General features: G+C 26.8%; 1 protein-coding gene across 2 annotated transcripts; it reads left to right on the top strand.

Moving 5' to 3' along the window:
- Positions 1 to 693: 693 nt before the first annotated feature.
- Positions 694 to 21,586, top strand: LOC132920672 (uncharacterized). 2 transcript variants are annotated; one of them, XM_060983231.1, is made up of 13 exons: positions 694 to 981; positions 3,965 to 4,016; positions 13,649 to 14,661; positions 14,742 to 15,002; positions 15,082 to 15,243; positions 15,608 to 15,823; positions 16,172 to 16,258; positions 16,334 to 16,424; positions 19,156 to 19,508; positions 19,633 to 19,747; positions 19,812 to 19,981; positions 20,053 to 20,134; positions 20,651 to 21,586. In XM_060983231.1, exons 1-13 carry the CDS (start codon positions 949 to 951, stop codon positions 20,659 to 20,661), a joined length of 2,646 nt encoding a protein of 881 aa, XP_060839214.1. In that variant the 5' UTR covers positions 694 to 948; the 3' UTR covers positions 20,662 to 21,586. The 2 variants fall into 2 exon arrangements, with proteins under 2 accessions (XP_060839214.1, XP_060839213.1); XM_060983230.1 differs by lacking the exons at positions 694 to 981; positions 3,965 to 4,016 and adding an exon at positions 7,793 to 8,402.
- Positions 21,587 to 25,992: the final 4,406 nt, after the last annotated feature.

A 25,992-nucleotide genomic window follows, 5' to 3' on the forward strand; every position in this document is an offset into this window, starting at 1 on the left:
AACCTGTAGATGTTTTCATCTACAAGTTACAACGAACATAATTTTTAAAAGAGCAATTGTACCATTGTGGCTGGTGATTTTTTCCCTCGTAAAAACGTCACTAGCGTATACATTGATTTAAAAACTCAGAATAATCTGTAAATTCTCAATATGTTATAATATACATATATATGTTATGTTATATACATGGTGCAGTTAGATACCTAAACAATATACCCGTGGTAACGGTGCAACAGCTACCTGCAATACTTAATATATATATAATATAATAAAAGTAGACTTGTAGTATCCATTCTCCATGCCTATACATATAATATAGTCAATATGGAAGGCACATCCCATTACGACCCCAGCAATGGGTAGCCATAAATAAAGATTCAATGTATGATAGTCACACGTGCTATCTTTTTTTTCCTTAATGTTAACTTTCTCCCTCTCGTTCTAAAAGGTAATATACCTAAATACGAATCCATTAACTATGTTGCCCCCCCCACGGATCACTTACTGAAAATATTTTCTAAATGGGTGTGTATTGTATGTGTGTACTTTGTGTTCTACCTACGTCACAAATATGCGACCTGCTGTAAACGATGTTCGGACGATTCATTGGACGGTTGAACGGTTGACCGGTGGGGGAAACGTCATCGTCGTTCACTCTCGGTCGGCCGTCAAAGATTGTTGTACTGCACTGTAGAGAAAAACGCGTTGCACAACGTTGTGACGCTATATTCAAGTGTGTCATCACTCGTTGCAGAATTCGTCGAGAGAAGTTTAAAATTGCTCGTTTTAGTGACCGTTAAATTATTATTGCCATTCGACATCGAGCAAATTGTAAATGCAATTTAAAGCGGTCTGTCAAAAATCGTCAAATAGTTTAACAAATTGAACTAGTTACACCGGATAGGCACGTCTCGTGGTTACGAATATTTTTCAGATCATTATTTGAAAATGTTGCGGAAGCCGGAAAATGGAAAAAAAAGGGTACGTAAAATAGCATTAAAATTATTTGAATTTAATATTATGTGTACGTACAATCTTAAATACTTATTTTGTGCGAGTTTTAAATGCAGTCTTGCCGTTCAAATCAGTGGCGTCCCTAGACCCTTTTATAGGGGGGGGGGCGGCGAACTTCATACATTATATAATATATATTATGTATAGGTATATAAACACACAAATTACTAGGTAATTTACATGATCCAAGTTAAACGTACTTTTTTGTGCGTGATGCCATGATGGAAATTTAAAGGTGTAGTGACTTGCGGACGCCGTACAACCGAAGCAGGTGTCGAATAGTCAGTAGCGGCAGCCGGACTGAAAATATTATCATTTTTTCCGGTTGACATACAATATCGAATTTACGATCTACCATGAAACCCATTAATACCTGGTTTTTTTCTTTATAATAATATATTATGGTCCATTTTTGGGTTCCGGCTTTTCGAGTTAGTAACGGCCAAACATCAGGTTGTGTTATCGGGGTTTATCCGGATTTTATCACAGGTGTAATTTAATTCTTGATAGGTCATATAAACTTTTTTCAAGGTTATCAGTGGACAGTTATGTTGAGCTTATTATCTAGAAAGTGTAAGTGTTCTTAACTACTAACTAGTAACCTACTAATATTGTTTCATCTTTTAATTTCTGTGAATCGTAAAATTTGAGATACATAAATAGTTTGAGAATAATAATTAACATTTTAGTACCAATTAAGTAATTTATTTAATCACTCAAAAATAAAATAATTTATACACATTTAGTTAAGTATAAGTTACTATTTATATTTTATAATATTGTAAAAACTAGTATTTAGAAAACATACAGCTTAATAGCTAATACCTTGTTAAACAATAAAATACCAATAGTACATTAATACTTACACATAGTTGAATAATTTTAAATAATAAAGAGTTGGTCTCTAGACGTTAAACATTATAATTCGCGCTCCTAGAACAAGACTGCCACAATTCAAAATTTATAGTTTTGAAAAAAATCGAATTGAAGTTATGCGTTTGAAATTTAACACTTAAATACTTACAATCATACTTTACAATATTAATTTTTCAAATATTTTGAAATTCACTTTTAAACCCAAAAATTTAGACTTGTGGCCATTTACAATTTTTTAAGTAAATGCAAGACTGCCATGTTTTGAGATGTGACTGTATTGCATATAATGACAATTATAAATAAATTTTCTATTTATAAATACAATAGAGACATATTTCGTGTTGTGGTTGCACTATCACAAATGATAAAATGTAATACTGTCACAACTTTAAATATTACTGTTTTGCACTCAACATATTACACGATAATTAGTTTTTATTCAGTGCATGAACGCCACAAGTCGAAATAAGGCAGTCTTGAATTTTGACTTCAGTGATAATTTGGATAAATAAAAATAAGTATACTGCTATAAAGTAAATATGGCTCTCTTGCATTGAAAATTAACTAACATTTAAACAATTCAATACTGAAACATCTCTATAGTGGCTAAATGAAAAATGATATTGAATGTGGTGTTCTTGCATTTTATAGAGCTTATTTTTCTCTATTCAACAGTAGTTATAACTCAAAATTGATTAATTTTGAGTTGTGGAAGTCTTGTTCTAGGAGTACGAATTATGTCCTTAACTTTTGCTACTGTATCTATGTTATAAACACTCAAAAGAACCAAGAACAGTAGTTAAAACTTATTTTGTTATATCGTTAAAATGAAAATTGGTATATTAGTGACTAATATTTGTTTGGAGATTATATTCTAGATTAAACGATTGATGATTGAATTTATTTTATTTTACCTTTGCCGAGACATTTATACAAAGTATTGAATAACTTAGCCATATAAATCCAATAAAATAAAACATTTCAATAAATAACTATTTACTTATTTTCTCCAGCTATGGTGGTGAATCTTGTAACAATTTCACATCCTTCACTTGTTATTTAATTGTACAACTTCCTGTAACAACACTCAATTTAATAATTTTCTTTTGCACCAACTTTTCTTACATTGATGTTTTGTATACTCCCATAATACTATCTTAATTAAGTCTGTTCTAAATTGTATTCTTCAAATAGGTTTTAACATTTAATAACTATACAATTTACTATTTATGTTCAATAAATATGTTTTTAATTTACAACTTAAATTCATTCTAATAGATAATAATTTAAGTATAAGTTTGTTAATATTTCATTAAATAACAATAAAAAAAATATATAAAAAACTAACAATATTCTTGTTATTTATTCTTTTCACTAAGATTTTTTAAATGTATGATTATTTTCATCCACAGCATTTAATTTATTCTTCTTATCCTATACACACACAAAAAAAAAGCGTTTAAGAATTTTGTTACAATATGCAATTTTGGTGGGTCTGGATTATTCCACGTCCCAACAAACCACAACACAATACGGTCTGGTGACTGTTGATACTTGGTGACAACTGAAAAGTACCTAAAAATAACTGGTATTAAATTCATAGATTTAAAGAATTAGATGCAACTTTGAACTTATAATAATAAGTGAAAATTTATTTAAATGTTATAATTTGTTAATTATGGTTAAGGGTAGATGGTATTTGAAAAAATTGGAATTAGTTTTTAGTTTTATCAATTGTACTTATAATTTATAAAAATAAATACATATATACCAATAACTATTCGCTTATAAATCTATTCAGCTTCAAACTTTTACAGAACTCCAGTAATTTAAACAATTCCTTATTTGTCAAAAAAAATGTGTTTTGTTACAATTTAATTTTTATATAATATTAGATTTAACGAAAAAAACGAATATAATTGTTCTGAATTTTTAATACAAATTTAAATCTTAGGAAATTGCAGTATTACTACTATGAAGTATGATTTTACCGTGGACAGAAATGATGTGTTATACAGTAATTTAATATTATATTTAATTATTTAACTATACTGTTTTTATGTGCTATTTTCAGGGAAGGCCACGAAAGCGAGTACTAGTAATTGAGCCTGACGTCTACTTTATGAGTGAGTAATATATTCTGTAATAATGTAGTATGTTACTGTATATTGTGGTATATATAATTATTTTTTTTTTTGCTACATATTTTTTAATGATATACTTAATTATTATAGATTATGGCGTGTATAGTTCTGTGTTATCAGTTATCGCTTTATAGTTCAAATGCCATTATATTAATTATTAATTATTATTGCTATATTTTAATATTTAGTTATTGTATTAATGATACAATCTAAATTTCAGACTAAATGGGAAATATATTCATTTAATAGTTTCTTATATATTAGACGGCTGTAACATATCCAAGATTTTACTTAATGTTGGTTTTGAATCAATAATAAATGTTTTTAACCAACAATTGTGTTGCATTTTAATATAATCATTTTGACTTTTTACTTACCTTTTAAAATGAATAGGTACAGTGCTAGGATGTATATAGTAGCTAGTAAGTACTGCTGAAGAAGTTTACTTAAACTGAATTGTGTTGAGGTATTTAATAAATATCTTAAGTCATTCTGCTTAAATGCTTTACAAACTTATAGCTACAAAAGACAAGCGTACTTAACTATATTCATTAAAGCTAACAGTGTTAATCCAATTGATTTAAGACAGAGAGTACGCGAATAAGACGATCATAGGTTTTTCGCATGCCATTCAATGTTAATATTAATCATTAAACTTGCCAGTTGCAACCACAATATTCACATTATTTAAAACGTTGACCAATGATTATTAAGAGTTCAAACCATATACATGATTTTTATGATAAGCAGTAATATATTATTATAATTTAAAATTTAGTATATTCAAATATTCAACATTAATATTTAAAATTTTAAAATTTCATATAATATAATAATAATTATAATAATATTTTCATAATGAATGGAATAGCCCACAGATATTGAGATATTATTATTATTATCTGATTTATGGCCTTATAGAGCAGACTGGCCTCTGACACATATGCACACACACACTTTATATGTTATACCTACTGTATAAGTTATACATAAAAAAGATTAATGTATTTTACAATCCTAAAATAGAATAGAATGATAGTACAATGAATAAATGGACTATTGGCTTTTTTTTCCTTATCGCATAATAAACATAATAATATAACTTATTTTGTATATTATAGTATTATTAAATTAATTAATAAAATGTATTTAGTACATAATACAATAATTATTAAATAGCTATCATAGAATAAATGTTAATAATTTATAATTTTGAGTAGAGGTCGAATTTATATTCTCTTTAAGTCCTCTAAATATGATGTTTTATATCATTAAAATAATATTCTTTTAATATTCTGAAGAAAAAAAAAGTTTTAATTACCTATTCAGTTTAAATTTATTTTATTTTATTATAATAAAAATTAATTGGTGCATAAATGATACAACATATAATATGTAATATAATTATTGATTGTTTTTTTTGGTAAAATATTTAAAAAAAAAAAAAAATATTGTTTTTTATTTTCAAATATTCTCTATCTAAAATATGCTTTTTAATACCAAGATTAAATTGTTTTTTGATGCATTCTGTGTTTCATGAATCGTTACTCTTATTCCCATTTAACCGCATACTCTAGAAACAGATATGTAAAATCATAAAAATTCGATCTCTAACTATGTGGTTATATACTTTATTTTAGACTTAGGTACAGTGCACTAATATAAACTATTATCTTCTTTTAATTTTTTTATCGATTAATTTTAATCGAATTTAATAAGGGCTTCATCTAAAACTTTTCAGGCCTCGGAGGCGAAAAAATTTATATTATTCTTAAACATTATTTAAATTTTAAGCGGCTACTTTTAAATTAATGTTAAATTTTGTCAAATAAAACAAACAATTCTGATCAAATAGTATCGAAAAGTTCACATAGCATGGCATATTGGTGTATTGCACTAGTCATGGATTTTCGATGATATAAAAAAAAAATGTGATATTGTTATAAAGAAGTTTCTACTAATTAAACATAAATAATAAGATAGTTTACTGATCATAGAAGTACCCAGTCTAAAAAATTATTATCATCCGTAATTTGGTGTTTCTAACGGCTTAACTGATTAACAAAAATAATTGTTAACTGCCATCTCAGGTACCATATATCTCAACTCTACTGTAATTCATTGGTATTCAGTAGTTGCGAAAACAGGATAATATAGTACCAATAATAGTATTCTTATACATGTTTATTAATTGAGTTAGTAATTGGTATACACATACAAGTATATAAATGTTATGTATTACTCGTATGTAAATCATTATGTATCAAGGAACCCATGCACACAAACAATTTTTATAATCTACTTTAACTTAAAAATCCTTAAAATTATTCTTTAATACTATTTACTACATATTTGAAATCACAACTTAAACCGTACCGTTTTCTATGTTTATCACAATAATAGGGTCTCGCCCATTGGGTAATAACACTATTTGACGCCGTAGATAGAGCGATCTAATAAGCTAAGTATAAATAGTATAATAATACATAATTCTTTTCTTCTGAATAAATTACGTATTATAATAAAATATATTATATAATGTCGGTTGATCTGTTGTAGCGCATTCCTTTTTTATTCGTAGGTTGCAATCGGGTATTCGAATAATAAAATATCCATTATAAGAGAGATTACAATATAATATTTATATAGTTATAAACCTTATAAATATATCAATCTAATTATCTATCTATCTATACTTGTTTTTTTTTACATCTAAATTCAGTTATAGTTAGTACTTAGTACAAATGTTTAAGATGCTCATTAAATAAATGATGGAATTAATTTTGGATTTTAGATTTTAAACTCATAGTTTACATGAAATTAAATGCATATGTTCTGAAATTTAGTTGGTCCAAACCGGTGTAAAATTTTCTTTTTTCTTTTAAATGTACCATATCAATGATATGGCTTAAGCATTGTAAATTTGTAAACATCCAGCCCATCCAGATACTTTTTTTCACACCGGTTTGGGCGAACGAGTTTTTAGATTATTATTATTTAGTTCTTTTCCCATATTATAGTATATTACTTTTAAAAGCTAAGTTATATTTCAAGTATTTTTAAAAATGTATTTATTTGAATTCTTGTAATGAATTTAAATTTTAAATCGGCTATACCGAGATTAATCATTAATGACGAAAGTATGCAATTAGAAATGTAATCAAGTTGATGATACAAATTCATCAAGAAAACAAAAATTTGGTTAATTTAAAGTTGGAAAATGTTATTATTGATGTGAAAGTTCTGTTAAAAACAAGTAGAGTTGATTTTTGCCAACTTTAAAAGCCCAAATAATCACGGTTGTCTGTAAAGTGAAAATCATTGATCTACAATTTTCGATGGAAAAATCAATAGTGCAACTATCATACTATCATCCAATGAAGCAGCGAGGCCTAAGCATTTATCACGGCTATACGTTTGACCTTTCGAGGCATACGCATTTTAACGAAAACCATTTGTGTTCGATTACGGCAGCATGCGTAGCTGACCCAGTGTTCAACATCACAAATTCACAACGCCGCTGCACGTTATACGTTCAAGCACAGAACAAGCCGTTCGCTTTTCGGAATTCGGATTGGTTGGTTGTCGACATGTCCGGGCTGTGCGCGTTTGCCAACATGTTCACGCATCGAACTGTCGGGTGTGACGTAATGATCGTAGAATATCGTACGCGTTAAGCAAACGACATCTGCCGCCCAGCGACGACCTCCGATCGGTCACGAAGCTACAAGTACGGCAACGCCGCACAAAACATACTAGCTCGCTGATAAGTGCATTGTGATCGTGTGTTTCTCATTGGCCGGTTCGTCAATCACTGTCTTGTAAACACGTTATTTACCGTAGAAGCAGTGTACGGTTCGGCTGTCCGACGTCTGGCATTTAAAGTTTTGCTACGGGAATACAAATAATACAATATTACGATCAGTAGCTCACTAGGTGCCCACGATCCAATGCATTAAGTTTTGAAAGAAATTCCCGTCAGTCGTCGTCGTCCGGGTCCAGTGGAATACGGGAAAGTTAAATATATTAGACAAAATTCAAACAACGGTACGCGTCTACTCTTGCTGTCGGTTACTTTGTCGTGTAGCCGCGTAGGTATCGTGTAACAACGACATAAACTGATCGCGACGGCGTCTTATCTGCGAAATTTTCGACCGCTGCGATATCCGCGTCGAATGTGCCAGTACTGTCTGAATCTAATTCGTTTCTGTCATCGAACCACCGGTCGCCATTAGTGGATCTTTACATTTGATGCACTTGCTGTTTTGTTTAAGATGCCCGGTGAGACAATTGATGAAATGACAGAACAGCAGGTTTCTACTGTTGAGGAGGACTCGCTGAATCAGTCGAAACCTGACTTGTCTAATAGTAAGTCTATACTGATTGCTTGTTATTACTTAATTGCTCGTGATCTGACTTGGGCATTTGCTAGACAGAAAATCAGATGGATGGTAGTTATATAGTGTGGGTTTGTCAAGAAGAGAGATGTATACGGTCACATTACGGCACAGTATCATTTTGAAACGTTTGCTTGAAACACCATACTAGTGTTTTTATATAGTTAGTTTCTTATGGATTACAATGAATCGAATATAGTTAAATCATGTTTACAAGAACACTGAATAATTTTTGACTTGTATTGATTGTTTAACATCCTATTATTATTAAATGAATATTAAAACAAAAATGTCTTAGATTAGACAAGTATTTTTAAATTATTAATTAATAATATCTCACAATTTTTTTACGTACCTATATAGTATATATTATTATTATTAAATAAATACTTGTTTAATTTTCTTTTATCTTAAATATGTTAATACATTTTTAGGCAATGTTTAAATATAAGTATATACATCAATCCAAAATTTGTTTGTTGAATATATAATAGAATGTAAGAAATATAAATTGAGTATTTGATTTTTTTAAACATTGAACCATTAAAAATTCAATTACATATTATGTATTGGATCAATATTTGTTAATTTTATAATCTATTATTTATCACTATTTCATATAGTATTGATGATTAGATAGGTACTTTAAGTAAATATTACTGTTAACATTTAATATAATAACTCCCATAATAATAATTAATTATCATAATATTTTTATATTTCCACAATTTGTATGATCTGTTTCAAAGTAATACAACTAAATATTAAGCATGAACTTAAAATAGTGAATTATGTTATGCATGTCAGATTTATCTATAATATTAGAATGTTGCTTTCAAAAACATATTTATTTAACCAACAACAAAGTTTTATACAATGTAATGTTTACGATTGTGGTGTGAGTAGGAATTAATAAAATTTATATATAGATTACCATTCAATATATACACTGACAATAAGTATTTTCAATCAATATAGATATCAGCTTTAAATATAAATCTATTACATTATTAGGTACTTTCCTGTTATACGAGACTACTATGATTTTTGACAACATCACAATCCTGTTATTTAAGACTACCAAAATGGTACTTTCCTGTTATACGAGACTACAGCTATTTTCGTGACTACCACCCAAGATTACCTCCTTTATCGCAACTACCACAATTAGCTGTACGATATCCACGCGCTGCGTTCTAGCGTAGCAATTCACAATTATTATATTATCTATTATAGTATTATTATATATATATACACAGGGTGATTCAAAATTTATGTTATAGCCATTTTAACACATCGATATTCAAAATAGAGAACAATTTATGATACAAAAGTTTTTTGATGTAAAAACATCTAAAATGATTATATGACACTAATATTATTACATTTTTTTTAATATATAATTCATAAATGTGGCAATTATTATTTATTATTTTATTTGTGGATTTACCATTTTTTACCACTATTATTTTTGTATTTATTATAGTTATTATTTTATTGTTTTTAGTGACCGTACGCCATATATGTAGCGCGTGTTGTGTAATATATAGGTATACATTATACATTACAAATGATTACTGGGTATTTAAATCCTTTTTTTTTGAATATATAATTTGAATATAACCATCCCAACAATACCTACTGATTAAAAAAATATCAAAGAATTAAATATGCAGGTGCATTATACAAATATAAATATTAAATAAAACTTAGGTAGACTGTGATAATAGGAAAGTGTGCAAATTTTGGTAGCCTTAGATAACAGGATTGTGGTGTTTCACATGGGTTTCACAAAACAAGCGTGGTAGTCTTTTATAACGGAGGTAGTTTTGGGAGGTAGTCGCAAAAATAGCCGTAGTCTCATATAACAGGAAAGTACCCATTATTAAATCATTAAATTTACACTATCATTTTAATATTTAAAATGAATATAGGTATTATCAAAAAGGAAAAAACTGATCAATTCATTTTTAACTAAACATAGATTTTGTAAAAAATAAACAGGATAAAACTTATTAAATTCTGATGACCATATAGGCAAATCTAGGAATTTATCACAGAGTGTCTTTACTTAAAATGAGCCCTCTGTAGTTAAAAAAGTCTTTTAATTGTCATACTAAACACATCTAATAAATAAAAATTATTAATTTTTATTTGGTTTTTATATATTTTAACTGTTTCAAAGTTAAATGTTTATTATTTAATTATGTTTGAATACAATGTTGTTAGATACTTATATCTGACAAGTAAATTGTTAATTAATTATTAAATACAAGCAGGCGCGAATACAAGGGGAAGGCTACGAGGGCTGAAGCCCCTCCCTTAAGCCTTAGGTACCTACTTAAAATATTTTAAAACTTAAACCCAGTGTCTTTTATGTGCTTTAAGAAAATTTTTTTATTTAATTTCTAGATCCGCACCTGAATATAAGTTTCACGCTATCTTCATTTTTGAGCTTTTATTTTAACTTTCAATATTTAAACAAAGTTGTTATAATAATAATCAACTAGGTATAGTTTTTAAAAATTTTTTTTAGATCATAACTAGAGCTTGGAAGTTGATGCATTTTGCATTTTTTTTTGGAACTTTTTAGATGATGCTCTCCTGGCCACAAATGTGTTTCATCAGTATGTGAATATCAACAACTAAATTTTATTTTGCATTTTTTTTGCATTTTTGGTGTTTATTACTTTTTAAGTCATTTTTTAACATTTTTAGGTCATTTTCGTACATTTTTAGTCATTTTTACTGATTTCACACTAGTTCACTTCTTATCGTTTCTTATCAATCATTATGCCGATAACTTACTTGAAACATCTTCTATATTTGTAATTTTTTTATTTAATTTTTAACGACATTTTTTGTCATTTTTATTTCATATTTGCATTTTTTTTAGGTCATTTTTAAATATTTTTAAGGTCATCAACTTCCGAGCCCTAATCATAACTATTATCAATTATGAATAAGAGTAATAATGAATAATGATTGAATATACTTCTTATAAAATGGTAATCATCTGTGAAACATAAAAGTTTATAAAAATATAAGGTTGAACATCAATTAAGAATGTTTATAACAATATAAAACTGGTAAGTGATAGAATAATAATTAACAACTATGTTTAATAAGTATGTATTATTAAAGTAATTTCTTTGTTTATGAATAAAAAATTAAATTTTTGAATTACATTATTTCATCCACAGAGATTAACAGTTCATGTTCCACAAATAAAAATAACAATGATTCCAAGCGATCTTGGTATATATTAGACTTACTTAGATTTTACCATTATAATTTTAGATAAAATGTGTTTACATCCATAGCTCGTCACTAATATCAGAATAAATATTGATAATATTATATTATATTTGATATTATTGATAACATTGATAATACATAATTGAAACTATTAAATATATTTTGTTAGTTTGAAGCGGTCAACCAATCAAATTTTTTATAGACAGTATGTGAACAAGTTCTGGTTGGAATATTTTTAACTCTTTTTAATAATTTTACTTCCTAGGTTAAATAAATATAACCTAGCTTAGTTATATTTATTTTGAAATAATCTAATAATATTGTATACCTAATAATAATATTTAATTCTAACTTTATTAGATTTCCTACAGCAACTATAATGTTTTTGTTAAAAATCTTTAGTCAATTTCTCCAATTAAATTATCTTATGATAAGAAAAATGTATTAATTTAATTTATTTATTATAAATTGTTTCAGTAAAATATTGGGTGGTTTTATTTGAATCAATATTCACTGAAAAATTTTTCTTTTTTATTTCTAGAATGGTGATTTCATGTTTATTATAAATTTCAATTGTTTGTCTGTACTCTTCTTATAATTTTTTACATACTTCTCAGGACTGTTGTCTTGATAATTGCAGATTTAAATATTTTAACTAACTCAACAGTTGATAGTAATTGGATTAACTGAAGATTGGATAACTTAAAATATTTATATTATATAAATATCTCTTATTTTCAGAATCATTTGTTAATAGGCTTCATTATAAATAGAGCGTAGACAAAAGTAAAGTTTTAATTTTACTTAAGAGTCCAAGACCTTTGGCTCTGTACTCAGAAAAACCGGTACTAATACAAAATTCTTCTAAAGCTTTTAATACAATGCTGTTATTAGATTAAATTTAGCATTCCATTTTTTTCAATTCTGCAATTCATCAACTTTACTATAGCTACTCAGTACCTAATACGTTAATATTTTAACTTAGGTATACTTCACATAAAAAAAAAATAGGTAGGTACTATATCACCATAATATGAAACACTATCTAAATTATTAAACTTAAATCTCTATTCTATAACTACCTATATTTTTATACAAATATGTCTCGATTAATGTATATTTTATAATTGATAACTAACAAAGTAATAAACTAATATTATAATATCATATATGTTTTAGATTTAGACTAAGATTAATTTTAGTCCATGGGTTGACGCATTTAATTTAAACCTTTTTAGGTTTTTAAGAAAGAGAATTTGATACATATTGATATGGTAATAGTTAGGTATAAACATATTGAATTTAATTGGAGTAGTCCGATGACCAATACTGGCTATAGTCCAATATTGGTACTTCCTGACCTCTTATCAACTATTCTTATATCATAATATTATTATATCTGTAAGCGACAATGTGTATAATATTGGTATTTTATAAAATATCTAGAAACTCTAAATAATAATACCTAATGAAATACATCCGGCAATCTATACTAATATACTATATAAACTATTATCTATTCTAATGACTTGTGATTGATTGAAAAATTAAGGTTTTAAAGGTTTAAATAATTCTAAAGAAACTCATAGAATGCTACAATATTCAAGTTTTTTCGGTTTATTTAATTATTTATTTATTTTTTTTTGATTAATATAATCAAAAGTCTTTTTAAGTCAATGTATATATCAAGATTTTATTACCTAATGGTAACTGTAGGTAGAGTCACCACAGATTTGTTTGACCACAACTCTGATTTTGTTAACGATAATAAAAAATATTAATTGTTAGATATTTATATATTCTATTATAATATTAAATTTCACTAGCTAGTTAGATGAGCCTATAGGTCACATATCAAACTAAAGATTGTATTGTTATGAATGATCAATCAATAAATTAATATAGTGTGATACATAAACAATTTTTACAATTTGATAATTTTTTTCATGTATTTTTCAGATGAATTTCCTGAATATGTTCCTAATGAATCAACATCTATTCCACCACAAAATGAGTTAACAAATGGTTTAAAGCGATCTTTACCAGATAAAGTAGAGAGTGATAAAAAAAAAAAAATCAGACTCGAGGATAATGAAATTGAAGATGAACTTAAAGATACTAGCAAAAACGATAGTGGAACCTATATTGAAACCTTGATAGACAGAGTTGATGAAATTGCTGGGAATCTAGAAAATACCATTGGCAAATCTAATGTTTCTAATGAAACAAATGTATCCTTTAAAATGCTCAATCATGATAACAGTGGTATTGATGGTAAAGATTGTAAGGAGGATTCTCCCGATAAAAATAATTCAAGTGTAGATATAATTAAGGATATTGAGAACAAAACAACTGATACAAGCAGTATTAATAATAATTGTGAGTTAATTGGAAATAGTGAAGCAACTGAAAAAAATTGTAATAATATATTAGTTGAAAATGATATAATTACCAGCAAAGGTATTTCTGATTTAAATAGATCATCCTCACCTGAAAAATTAGTGGTCATTGAAAATAATGAACATGAGAATGAAAATGTTGTTAATGATTTTCCGGTAACAGAAAATATAGTTGAAGATTCAACTGTAACAGAATGTAATTTAAATTATTCAAATAATAAGATATCTGAAATTGAAAACATTGTAAACAGTAAAAAAAATGGTCTAAAACTTTTGCCAGTATTAGAAAATAGTGTACAAAGTTTAATAAAAAATACGGAAGATACTAAAGCTGTAGAAAGTCATCCATGTGATAATAATACTATAGCTAATACTGAAGTTGATGTTAATATTAATTGTAACAATCATGATTATGAAGTTATTGATTCTGATACCAGTTCTAATATTTCATCATCTGATGTACCTGATCTACCTGAAAATCTCAATGAAATTATAACTGGAGTACATCAGATATCCAAAGAAAGTTTTCCACAGTTATTACAATTGTTTAGTAAAAAACAAGTGACTTATGATGTAAGACAATTTTCATACTTTTTAATTTTAATTATATATTATATTAATTATTAATATCTTGTATTATTATTATTGTTTAGCAATTTGACAGCTTGTGTACACAAAAAATTATTGAAATTATGACAGAAAGACTGTATTGGGGTAAAGATCGTTACGAACTCCAGATGTTGAAGGAAAGAGAAAAACATTGGCGGACAAAATATTATTCGCTAAATAGGCAATTTAAAGAAATTAAGACTATAGTAAATATTCATAAGCTAGACTTAAAAACCAATGAATATGCTAAGCCACATATAATTACAAGAACTGTTGGTTTGCAAGCAGTATTATGTCCAAAAAAGGTAAATTAATTGTTGATGTTATAAAAATATATGTTTTAAATGTTATAATTAATGAAATATGTTGAATTTATGTTTGTAGGAAGGTAGCATGAAGTTACCAAAACTATCGATTCCTTTGTCAAAACCTGTTAATGGTTCAGTAAGTATTATTAGTGACGATGAAGATGATGTTATTTCATTGAATAAAGTAGATTCTGTCAAAGCATCAACTTCAAAAAGTCAAAATTCAACTCCAAAAAAGGTAATTAAGTAAATATTAATTAATGTAATTTGTTGTTAGAAGTACTTTAAACATAAAACTTATTGGTTTTTTGATGATGATTTTCTTTTGAAAAACAAAATATTGAGTTTTTTTTAATATTCATTTCTTTGAAGGCTATTTTGAGAAGAAATATGAATATAATTTTGTATGCTCCATAAAGCACTTTCAAAACTTCATAAATCTAATTTAATTGTAATTTGGTTATTTTTCTCGTATATTTTATAGCTTCTCAAAAAAATAAATTACAAAAAAAAGACTGTTAGAAATTCCACCAACTGAGTTCATACATAAATATATTTTTTAATTTAATATTATATCCTATTTTATTATTTTTTTTTAATAGCAAAAGCCTCCCTTAACTACTCAATCAAATTCACCAGTTGTATCTCCTCCAAAAACTGTTCCTGCTGCAAAGTCTTTGAATTCTGTCAGCGTTGATACTGCTACAATTGATCTAACAGGAAACGATGATGGAATTGAAGTATCAAGTATAATCAATTTGGAAGAACCAATATCAGTTCTCCATCACCAGAGTCAAGGGATTTTACCTGCACAACTGGTAAATAATTTATTATTAATTTATATATGATTTTAAATTTGAATTTAAAATAATATGATTTTGTTATAAATAATGTTGACTAATTTTTAGTTATTTTTCAATGGGTGTTTAGAATTTAGATTTAACTTTCTCTAGTGACTAAAAATAAACATTTTCTTAAATTTTCTTTTATAAAATAATTTGTATCATTTATTTTAGCTTTTTAAATTATTAAATCTTTATTAAACATTATTATAGTAATGTAATGTCATAACTTATAAATTGTACTATTCGTTAACATGTTTAATATATGATTATATGTATGAAGATTTTTTGAAGATTTAAACATTTGATTGGTTATTGTTGCAGAACAACAATTTGCCCAAAACTATTACATATGTAGAGCTACCTAACCATCCAACATCCTCTTCAAGTTTTATAATGAGAACAGCTTCAGTAAGTCAATTAAATATTTATATGTTATTGTATATTTTTTTATTATTTGATAATAAAAATTCATATTCATCGCAGGGCTCTCCTAAACGAACAACTGTTTCAAATAAAGATACCATAAATACAAGTGATCCAAAATCGAAAAATCTTAAACCATATATAATTGATGGTAAGTTTTTAAATGTTAACTTAATTATTAACTTTTTTTATATGATAGGTATTGATACTAATTATTTATTATATTTCATTATATTCACTAAAAGGGTGAAGCTGTGAGCTTAATAAATAAATAATGTTGATTTGATTACAGTATTATATTAGTTATACTAGTTACTTCATTGAATTATTTAACTATTTATTTTTGTATATTTTTCCTTGTTATATTATCTTAAATTTTGAAGAAAGTATTATTTATTTATTTAAATTATAAATGCCATACAGTTTTTGTTAGTAATAAGTACATGAACGTTTATTTATAATATACTATTAATAAAAAAATACAATTTTACAAAAATTATCATGATTTGCTTGAGACCTGGTTTTTCTTAAAAGATGTCTTTAACTGGTTTGACTGATGTTTGTAGGTAGTTTGTTTCTATTGTTGGTATATGGTGTTGCACCTAAACTCTTGTACTTGCTATCGGTATTCAAAATTCAATTTTGGATAGTAGCATTGTTATATCAATTGATCTAGAAACTATATTATTTAAAAACTTAACATTTGAATTATCCCTTCAGCTTCCTATTAAAACGAGTTGGTAGTCATGTGGTTCATATTCAGTAACGGTATGAATAGCTTATTTTATGAGGCAGCTGCCGTATCCAAAAATGGAGGTGGATATCCTAATGACTCTAGTCTCTAGAACCTAGACAGCTAGACTAGTCTATAATTTATACTGCTATAGTCACACCTAATGACATACCTATACCTAAAAAAATATTAGGTACCCTACATTATATTGTTAAATCGTTTAAAATGTGAAAAAAAATTGGTGGGTGGGTACTTATTTAAGGTACTTGTTTCATAGGAAAATAAGTTCACGCTGCAACTGTTCATATCTTATGTTTATATATCTCATATATTGTGCAATAATTTCTAGAAAGGTTTCTGTACCTGTTTGATTCTTAATCTATTCTGAGCTATCATTGAAAAACACACTACAGATTGAATTATAAGAATAACATTTTTTATTTTTATGCATAATTAATATTTATTTTTATTTTTATCAAATTTAAAATATATCTATATTAATTTTATAGTACTCGTTAATATCTCCCACAAAATATATTTTTATTCAGCATTTCCTTGCTTGATATTCTTTTATGATGTGATTTATGATAATTCTTTTATGTCTGTAGTTTATTAAGTACAGATTATTTGTGCATAGGTTGTTCCATTTCTATGTGGGATCCATTATGACATTTTTTTTATAGAAAAGTCGATCCATTTATCATCTTATAATTTTTTTAGTAGATGACTTAAGCAGAGGTTTTCACTAGGATTTTAGAAAGGGCCAAATATAATTTTTTTAAATTACTTGCGGGCCGCATATATTTTTAATGATAGTAATTACAAAATATATAATAATTTATAACTGTTTACTATAAATTTAGTGGACAATAATGAAATTAGAGCCAAGAGCATATTTTGATAGGAAAGGGTATTGTAGGAAAAAGTTCATTAATGACATCAATTTATAGAATTTTGTATGTTTGGTAAGTTGGTTAACAAAGGTAGTCATTGAAATGGAGTAGATTTACAGTCTTATTAGCTTAAACAAAGATAACCTTAATGTTATAGCATTAGCCTCTTTTCTGACTAGCTTCTGCATTAGATTTATTGTGATCTTGTACCTTATCCATATGTCCATAAATATAAACACATTATCTAACGTTATTCCTAGATATTTTGATGTGGAGTTATGTTTTACATTTTTATCATGTAGTACTTCCACCGTCAGTTTAATTTGTTATTTATTTATTTTCATTAATTTTTCTTATTGTTCCATGTGTAGTACCAGATTGAATAAAAAAATATTATGTGACAAAAAAAGCCTACTTACCTATTTTTCAGATGAAAATTCACATACCTTTAATGAGGTTTTGCAGAATTTGTCTTTAAATGCCATTTATAAGAGTATTATCAATCGTATTCAAACCATCTGTTAATTATTTTTTCCTTCTTAGAACCTTGTCTTGATTTCATTTAATCCATTTTTAATACCCAAAATATTGTTGAAAAATATAGTTAACCAGATATAAATTCTTATAGTTATTCTTAGTTCTGCAAATTTAAGAAATCCTTTGAGTGATATGTTTTATGACAGGGGTGGCAAACCTTTTTGGTGTCCAGTGCCAAATTTTCCCAATCAAGGTTTTGAAGATTTTTTACGTGCCCAAAAGAAATTCAATTTTCTAAGGATAAAAATAAAGTTACTGATTAGTAATTTATTATATATTATTTTATTAAGTTAGCACACCTTTTTTTTTTAATTATAATTTTTAAAATGTATATAATTTGTTTCTTTGAATTTCTTATAACAGTTATAATCAAAACTTTATAAACAGTATAATTTTTAATAATTTCAATTTTTTCATGTGTGCTATTGAAATTTGATCAATGTGCCACCTTTGGCACGCGTGCCGTAGGTTTGCCACCCCTGCTCTATGAGTACATTTTGTAATTCCAACATTGTTTTTCAGTATTTCAATTCTGTTAATAAAATACTAATGTATACTAAATCAGTTGGGTTCATCAGTATTGTTATAATTATATTATTATTATTATAGTTATTACTCTAAATAGGGTTGAATACTGAATGTTTTCAAGTTATCAAGACTACTATATTAATACATTGTGTGCTATATTAGAATATTAAATAATTAATAATTTTTTTTAGTTTCACGTGTTGATCCTGTACTAGTTCAGCCTTGTACTGTTACATACACTACACAACGTGTTCCAGCGTCTCAATTATCTGGAACCTTACAACCAATGTCTACAGCACCTTATACACCACGCCAAATAACAATGTCTCAACTTTCTGCATCTTTAAAACCATTAACAACAGCTTATACAACATGTCAATTACCAGTATCTCATATATCTGGATCATTGCCTCAGACATCTCCTGGAACATCTTTTACAGCATGTCGATTACCAATATCAATACATGCAATACCTCCTCTTACTTCAACTGAACATTCTTTAACGGGATCCAGACCACCACCGCCTGCAATACCAATATTAGAAGTAAAGCATTTCTATTATTATTTTTATTCATATTATGAAATCAATTAAAATAATTATGTATATATAATATATATATTATTATTGATAATATTTATGAAAACATTATATTTGTTTAAATTTATAGCATCCTGCTCCATTACCCCCAATTCCAAATCAAAGAAGTCTTCCTTCATGGAAAAAATTACCTCCCGCACCTAAAGTGAGCGTTTCCAAAACAGTACAATCGCAAATTCCTCAAGGTAGTTATTAGATATTTATAACAATATCAATAAGTTAATTAAATTTTATATTTCTATTTTATAGCATTAGTGGTTTCATGGAATATGTCTTTGAATAAAACAATTGCACAAATAGTACGTTATCAGATATATGCATATCAAGAAGTCCCTAATCAAATACCTCATGTAGACTTGTGGAACAGAGTTGGTGAAGTCAATGCTCTTCCGCTTCCTATGGCTTGCTCACTTACTCAAGTAAACATTAAAAACCATTTTTTTTTTTTAGAATGATTTTGTATTTTATGTTTATTTTTATTTTTTTATAGTTTGCAAATGGTGAAAAATATCATTTTGTAGTAAGAGCTGTTGATATTTACACTCGTGTTGGGCCATTTAGCATACCACAAAGTATGTATTTGGATTAAATTTAAATCAGTGGCGTAGCTACAGGATGGCAAGGTACAATGCCCCAGGGGTCCTGGATTTAAAAGAGCTTTAGACCTTCGTAAATACACTTTGTATATACAAAAATTTGAGTTTTGTTCTAAAATTCACGTCATACCGTAATAGAAACTAAAAATGTGCTAAACATATCATATTACATAAAACAGGGCTATGCGGGGCTGGTTTATATATTATTAATTGAAATAAATGTAGATAACGAAAAATGAATCGGCTACATTAAACTTCATTTTACCAATATGAGTGTATGTCAGTACTGTGAGACATAGTACGTATAATGTAAAATTGCATAAATTAAATAAACTAATAATCAAAAATTAGTTTTATTTTTTAAATTAAAGAATTTTGGTAGTGGGGCCAGCACTTGATACTGCCTTGAGGACTTCAATTTATAGTTACGCCTCTGATTTAAATGTTTGATATTTGTAAGTTAAGTATTAATATTCTGGTATATTTTCTTAGGTATAATATGAACGATTTTAAACGTTTGATATTAGCAAGTTAAGTATGAATATCCTGGCTCAATGTTTCTTACATCAAGAGGTTATTATTTGGGCTATTTCTGTGCTAAATAATTTAATAATTAATTTTTACAAATACCTAATTATTATTTTATTTTTTTTTATCTGTGACCCATTAATAGCGAGTTAATTTTTCTTTAAAATTCTTTTATTTTTGTATATAAAATAAAAAAATATTACAACTTTTTTTTTATTGTTAAAATAAATTAAAAATAATATAATTTGACTTCCACTATTATAATAATTGAATTATTTAAATTTATTATGATTAATAATTTAAAATACACAGTAAATACAAGTTGTATAAAAAAATTGTAGTGATATATTTTGATATGTATATATTATTATACTAATTTAAGCTAATTTAAATATTTTTTAATTATTAACTATAATAAAAAAATAAACTGATGAAAAAACTATGAATATTTTAGAAATTTATCCAGTTTTATGATAAATTAAATTATATTATGAATTAATGATAATTTATAGTTATTAAAGAAACATCTATTTTTTTTATTACTAAAGTAATTACAACATTGTGTATGTGGAACTTTATTGAACAGCTGATAAATGTATTATTGGTTATGGAATATGTTGTTCATTATTATGTTTGGTCATTTACTGGCATATTAACACAAATAGACATTATTTTTAATGAAAGTTTTTTTATTTCATAAACTATAGATGTTTGTTCATAAGATTGACTTTTAATACAAACAAATTTTTATTTCTTTCAATTAGTTTATGTTTTTTTAAATTATACACATTGTATTTTTTTTCACAACTAAATACATTTTTGTATTTATATATACTATTGATGTAATCTGAAATTTATTTAATCTTTATATTAATATTAAATTTAATTATTATATCCAGATTTATTGTTGTTTATTCCTTTATACCTAAAACTCCGAAGCAAATTTATGTATTTAGTATGATATTGTTATTAAGTTACTAATAAAAAAAAATCATACTAAATAAACGTGTATCTGATTTTTAGTTTTTAGCATAGCAATGAATATACTGATTTTACAATAATATCTGCTTTAATAATCGATTTTGAATATTTTGATGGAGATTTTTTTATAACAAATTGGTTCAGTTGATATTTTCAGGACAAAATTATGAATTAAGTAAGAATAATTTTTGTGGATTAAGGGTTTCTTATTTATTAGACTGTCTCCCCTTTTTGTTTTTTCTGAAATTTGAAATGATTATTTTTTTAAAATTATTTATATAGTACATCTTAGCAGGGGAACTTTAACTGTTATGTGTGTGATAATCCCACAGGCCCTAGTCACTGGTATTGGGAAAGTGACGCGCCTCAGTACTAATATAGTATTACAATATTCTCCTTTCTATCCTTAATTGGTTGGATGGGACAGGTCCTCTTAGATGGGGGTTGAGTGACAGACTAACAACCTGCCCTCATCAAAAACTCTTATATTATAAACTTTTCACAAAAGCCTTGGAAATATGGAATGCACTAGTGGAAACAGCAAAATACCTTAATGGTTTGTAAGTGCTAAATAAATTATAGTATATAATAATACAAGATTATATAATAAATAAATAAACAAATAATAAATTTGTTTTGACTGTAAAACCTTATGCAAAATAAATTAAAAATATTAATTATTAATTGGTTAATATTGACAATATAAGATCATCATTGTAACTATATTCGTTTTTGAGAGTTGAGATGATAACATTTGGAAGAAAACAAAACATTGAGATTTAATTTAATTAAAAAAATATATTTGGTCTTAGTTTCATACTTGATCGATTGCTGTACATAAGAAACTAAAAAAAAATCTAAACTGAATTTATTATACTGAATTCCATTTGGCATTTACCCTTATCTCGTCAATACATTAAGTTATTTGTGCTAATATATATCATGATTCATGACTTCTGTTATGGTCACTATATTGAAATATATATAAATTATACAATATACATATATATATGCAATCAAGTCAAGTTTATACAATTATTCATACCGATTTTTTAAAACTATTTGATTATAGTAAATCCTTATCTTATTGAAATCCTTAATCTAATTAATACATAAAACATAAATAATCCTTAATTTCGTTACTCTTCTGGCTGGTATTTTGGTGATAAATAATTTATGTTCTTAAATCATTCTATCCTATTTTTTTTTTCTATTTTGAGGTCTTTTTATCCTTTAATAAGATACTATGTATTTTATCTTCTGTTTTTTTATGCTCTAAAATTCTGTTTCATCGATGTTCTATGAATTATGATGTTCAACTTCTAATTTAACTGTGCGTAACGCTTATTTTTTGACATTTACCTTTTCGAGATGACCTTCATAGATTGGTTGATTGGGTTGAATCTTAAATTTTTCTTTGAACATTCTCAAATGTTCTGTGTTTAAATTTATAAATACGTTTATAATTTTTTCTTATCAAGTAAAAATTATTCCACCAAACTCGTAGGTGACTAATGATCTGTCATCTGTGTTTTTTATACTCTTTCCAGTCTCACGTCATCTTACCTATTAACAACCTTGTGTTTCATGCCTCGCGTGATTTCTTTTTAGTTACCTTTTTTTACCTAATTACCTTTCAGTGAACTATATTACACGTTTGAACAGCCTATCTTTAAATACGGTAGGTAGCTTCACTGGATTCTAGATGCTCTATTGCATTCGATAGTGAAAAATTGCAATGTCGATTCCTTTTTGTCAGTACTCAGTCTCACGATTCTCTCAAGAATTGCATACATGCGGTCATGCGGATAGTCTTTCATTGCCATCCAATTTAATATCTTAACTAGTAAAATCGATTATTCTATAATTCTATCCATTATTACTCAAATATTACCAAATAACTTACTTGTTCACCTGTAACAGGTGACCTGTTACTGTCCATATTCCTTATTTTCTTCAACTATAAGTTTATGTTTATTGATGATTCCTCTATAACCTATCCGTTTCATATGAACTATAAACAACGATAACATATTTATACTCTAACCCCCGTCCCCCAAATTGTTTTCTGGTTACGGCCTTGACCTAAATAATACCTATATAAGCATACCTATATAGTAATACCGAGTGATTCTTTTATCATAAAACACTCGTTATTTCAAAAAGTATTCATGTTTTTGGAACACATTTTTTTACATAGTTTCAAGTTGTTAAAAAAACAACGTTTTTTATTAAAAAATTATATTTTTAAATATTTTTTATCTTTATATTTTTTTAAGTTTTTTACTTTTTTGAATGACAACATTGTTTTAATTTTATATTCCAAAACAGAATAATTTTCTAAGTATTTTGATATATAAAATTTAGGGCGAGTAGTTTATGAGTTATACGTATTTAAAGTTTAGACAAGCGGAGTGGATAAAAAATATTTAAAAATATAACTTTTTAATAAAAATGTTGTTTTTTAACAACTTGAAACTATGTAAAAAGATATTTTCAAAAACATGAATACTTTTTGAAATAACGAGTGTTTTATGATAAAAGAATCACCCTGTATATACTATATATACAAATTAATAACTGCAGTAACTATCTGTATAATAATATTATTAATATTATTAATATTATATTGTCAAAATAATGCTACTATTGTTACATGCGTGGATCCAGAACATATTTATGAGGGGGGCGGCTATGTTATACAATATTTATATCGTATTTAATCGGCTACCAAAAACAGACATCTTAAAATTTACCTGTGTGGCAAAGTACGCGGGGCCATGGCCCCTTGGCCCAGTTGGCCCCCCTTGGATGCACGTCTGGCTTGTTGTAGATTTTACAAAGGTGGTAGTTTTTTACGACGTGATGGCCTCTATTCAAATAAAGAATGAAGATATCGTAGGTATAATAATATAAGTTTCACATCTAAATTAACGTGTCGAGTAACACACTGGAATCATTGTAATTATAGTGCTTGATTAGAAGTGTGAGTATAATTTTTTTTTTGTTTATATGATACATTTTCACATGAGTAGGTATTGAGTTTTTAGAGTTTTGACATTACCTTAATACAAATTAAACAGTTGGTAGGTAGGTACTAACTAATTAATAATGATACAATATTACAAACAAATGTATCTGCTTAATGTGATATAATTGCCATATGCTCATATATCATTACTTATTAGTTATTAGGTACTTCAGTGGTTCTCAACTTTTTTATGCTCGCAGCACATTTCTTATAACCATACGTTTTGACAGAACACTATAGTAATAAAGTAATAAACATTTTTAAAGAAATTTCTATTTTTAACTCCTAATAATACTCTACGCGTGTACCATGGTTGCGATTCGTGATACACCTACAGCTAGTTCGCGGTACACTTATGTGCCGCGGAACCCGGTGTAAGAAACACTGAGATACCTATTATGAAGTTCAATGAAAATAAATCAGTCACTCATATCTACCTACCTTTTTATGTTTTGACAATGTGTCATGGATCCAAAAGCCAAATTATTTAATTATTTTTTCATAACATTTTAAAATGCTTATCTATTAGATAGATATCTGAAAATTTAATTTCTCCATCTTTAAATATTTTATATGTTAGATATATTTTGACTTCAAAATCAAATTTGAACGTACGAGTACGAGTTAGATCAGGCATGTCAAACACACGCCCCGCGGATAATTTGTTTGTGGCCCGCGGCTTCCAATATTAATGGACAAAAAAAAAATTAATAATAAAATATTAATGTTGTGTCACGACTATCTTAGATTCTTAGAGAATGGTTTATTCGGTATACAATTTTCGATTTTTTTAAACGATTTAGAAAGCGAGTATTCAGGTTTACCATACTTTACAGAAGTACGATAGTTATCGTGCTCCACTGTATTGGAAAGATTATGGAAGTTAAGAGATGCCATACAAATATTTTTAGAGTCTAAAGAACAAGACGTCAGCGTTTTATCGGATCCAATGTGGTTACAAGACCTATCCTTCATGGTCGATATAACGAAGCACTTATCGAATTTAAATTTAAAATTACAAGGAAAAAATCAAATTATAACAGCCATTAATGACCATGTTAAAGCTTTCAAATGTAAATTAGATCTACTTAAAACACAATTACAAAACGAAGACTTGACGTATACTAAAGTTAATAATGAACCATTTTCCTACAAAAAATATTCAGAAAAAATTGTATGTTTGAAGACTGAATTCGAAAATAGGTTTTAAGATTTCCAGTATTTAGAAAGCGATTTTGTCTTGTTTACGTCTCCTTTTTCAATAGACGCAGTAAATGTCCCAACACGTATAAAA

The sequence above is a fragment of the Rhopalosiphum padi genome, chromosome 2 (genome assembly GCF_020882245.1).
Source record: "Rhopalosiphum padi isolate XX-2018 chromosome 2, ASM2088224v1, whole genome shotgun sequence".
NCBI classification, from domain to species: Eukaryota; Metazoa; Arthropoda; class Insecta; order Hemiptera; family Aphididae; genus Rhopalosiphum; species Rhopalosiphum padi.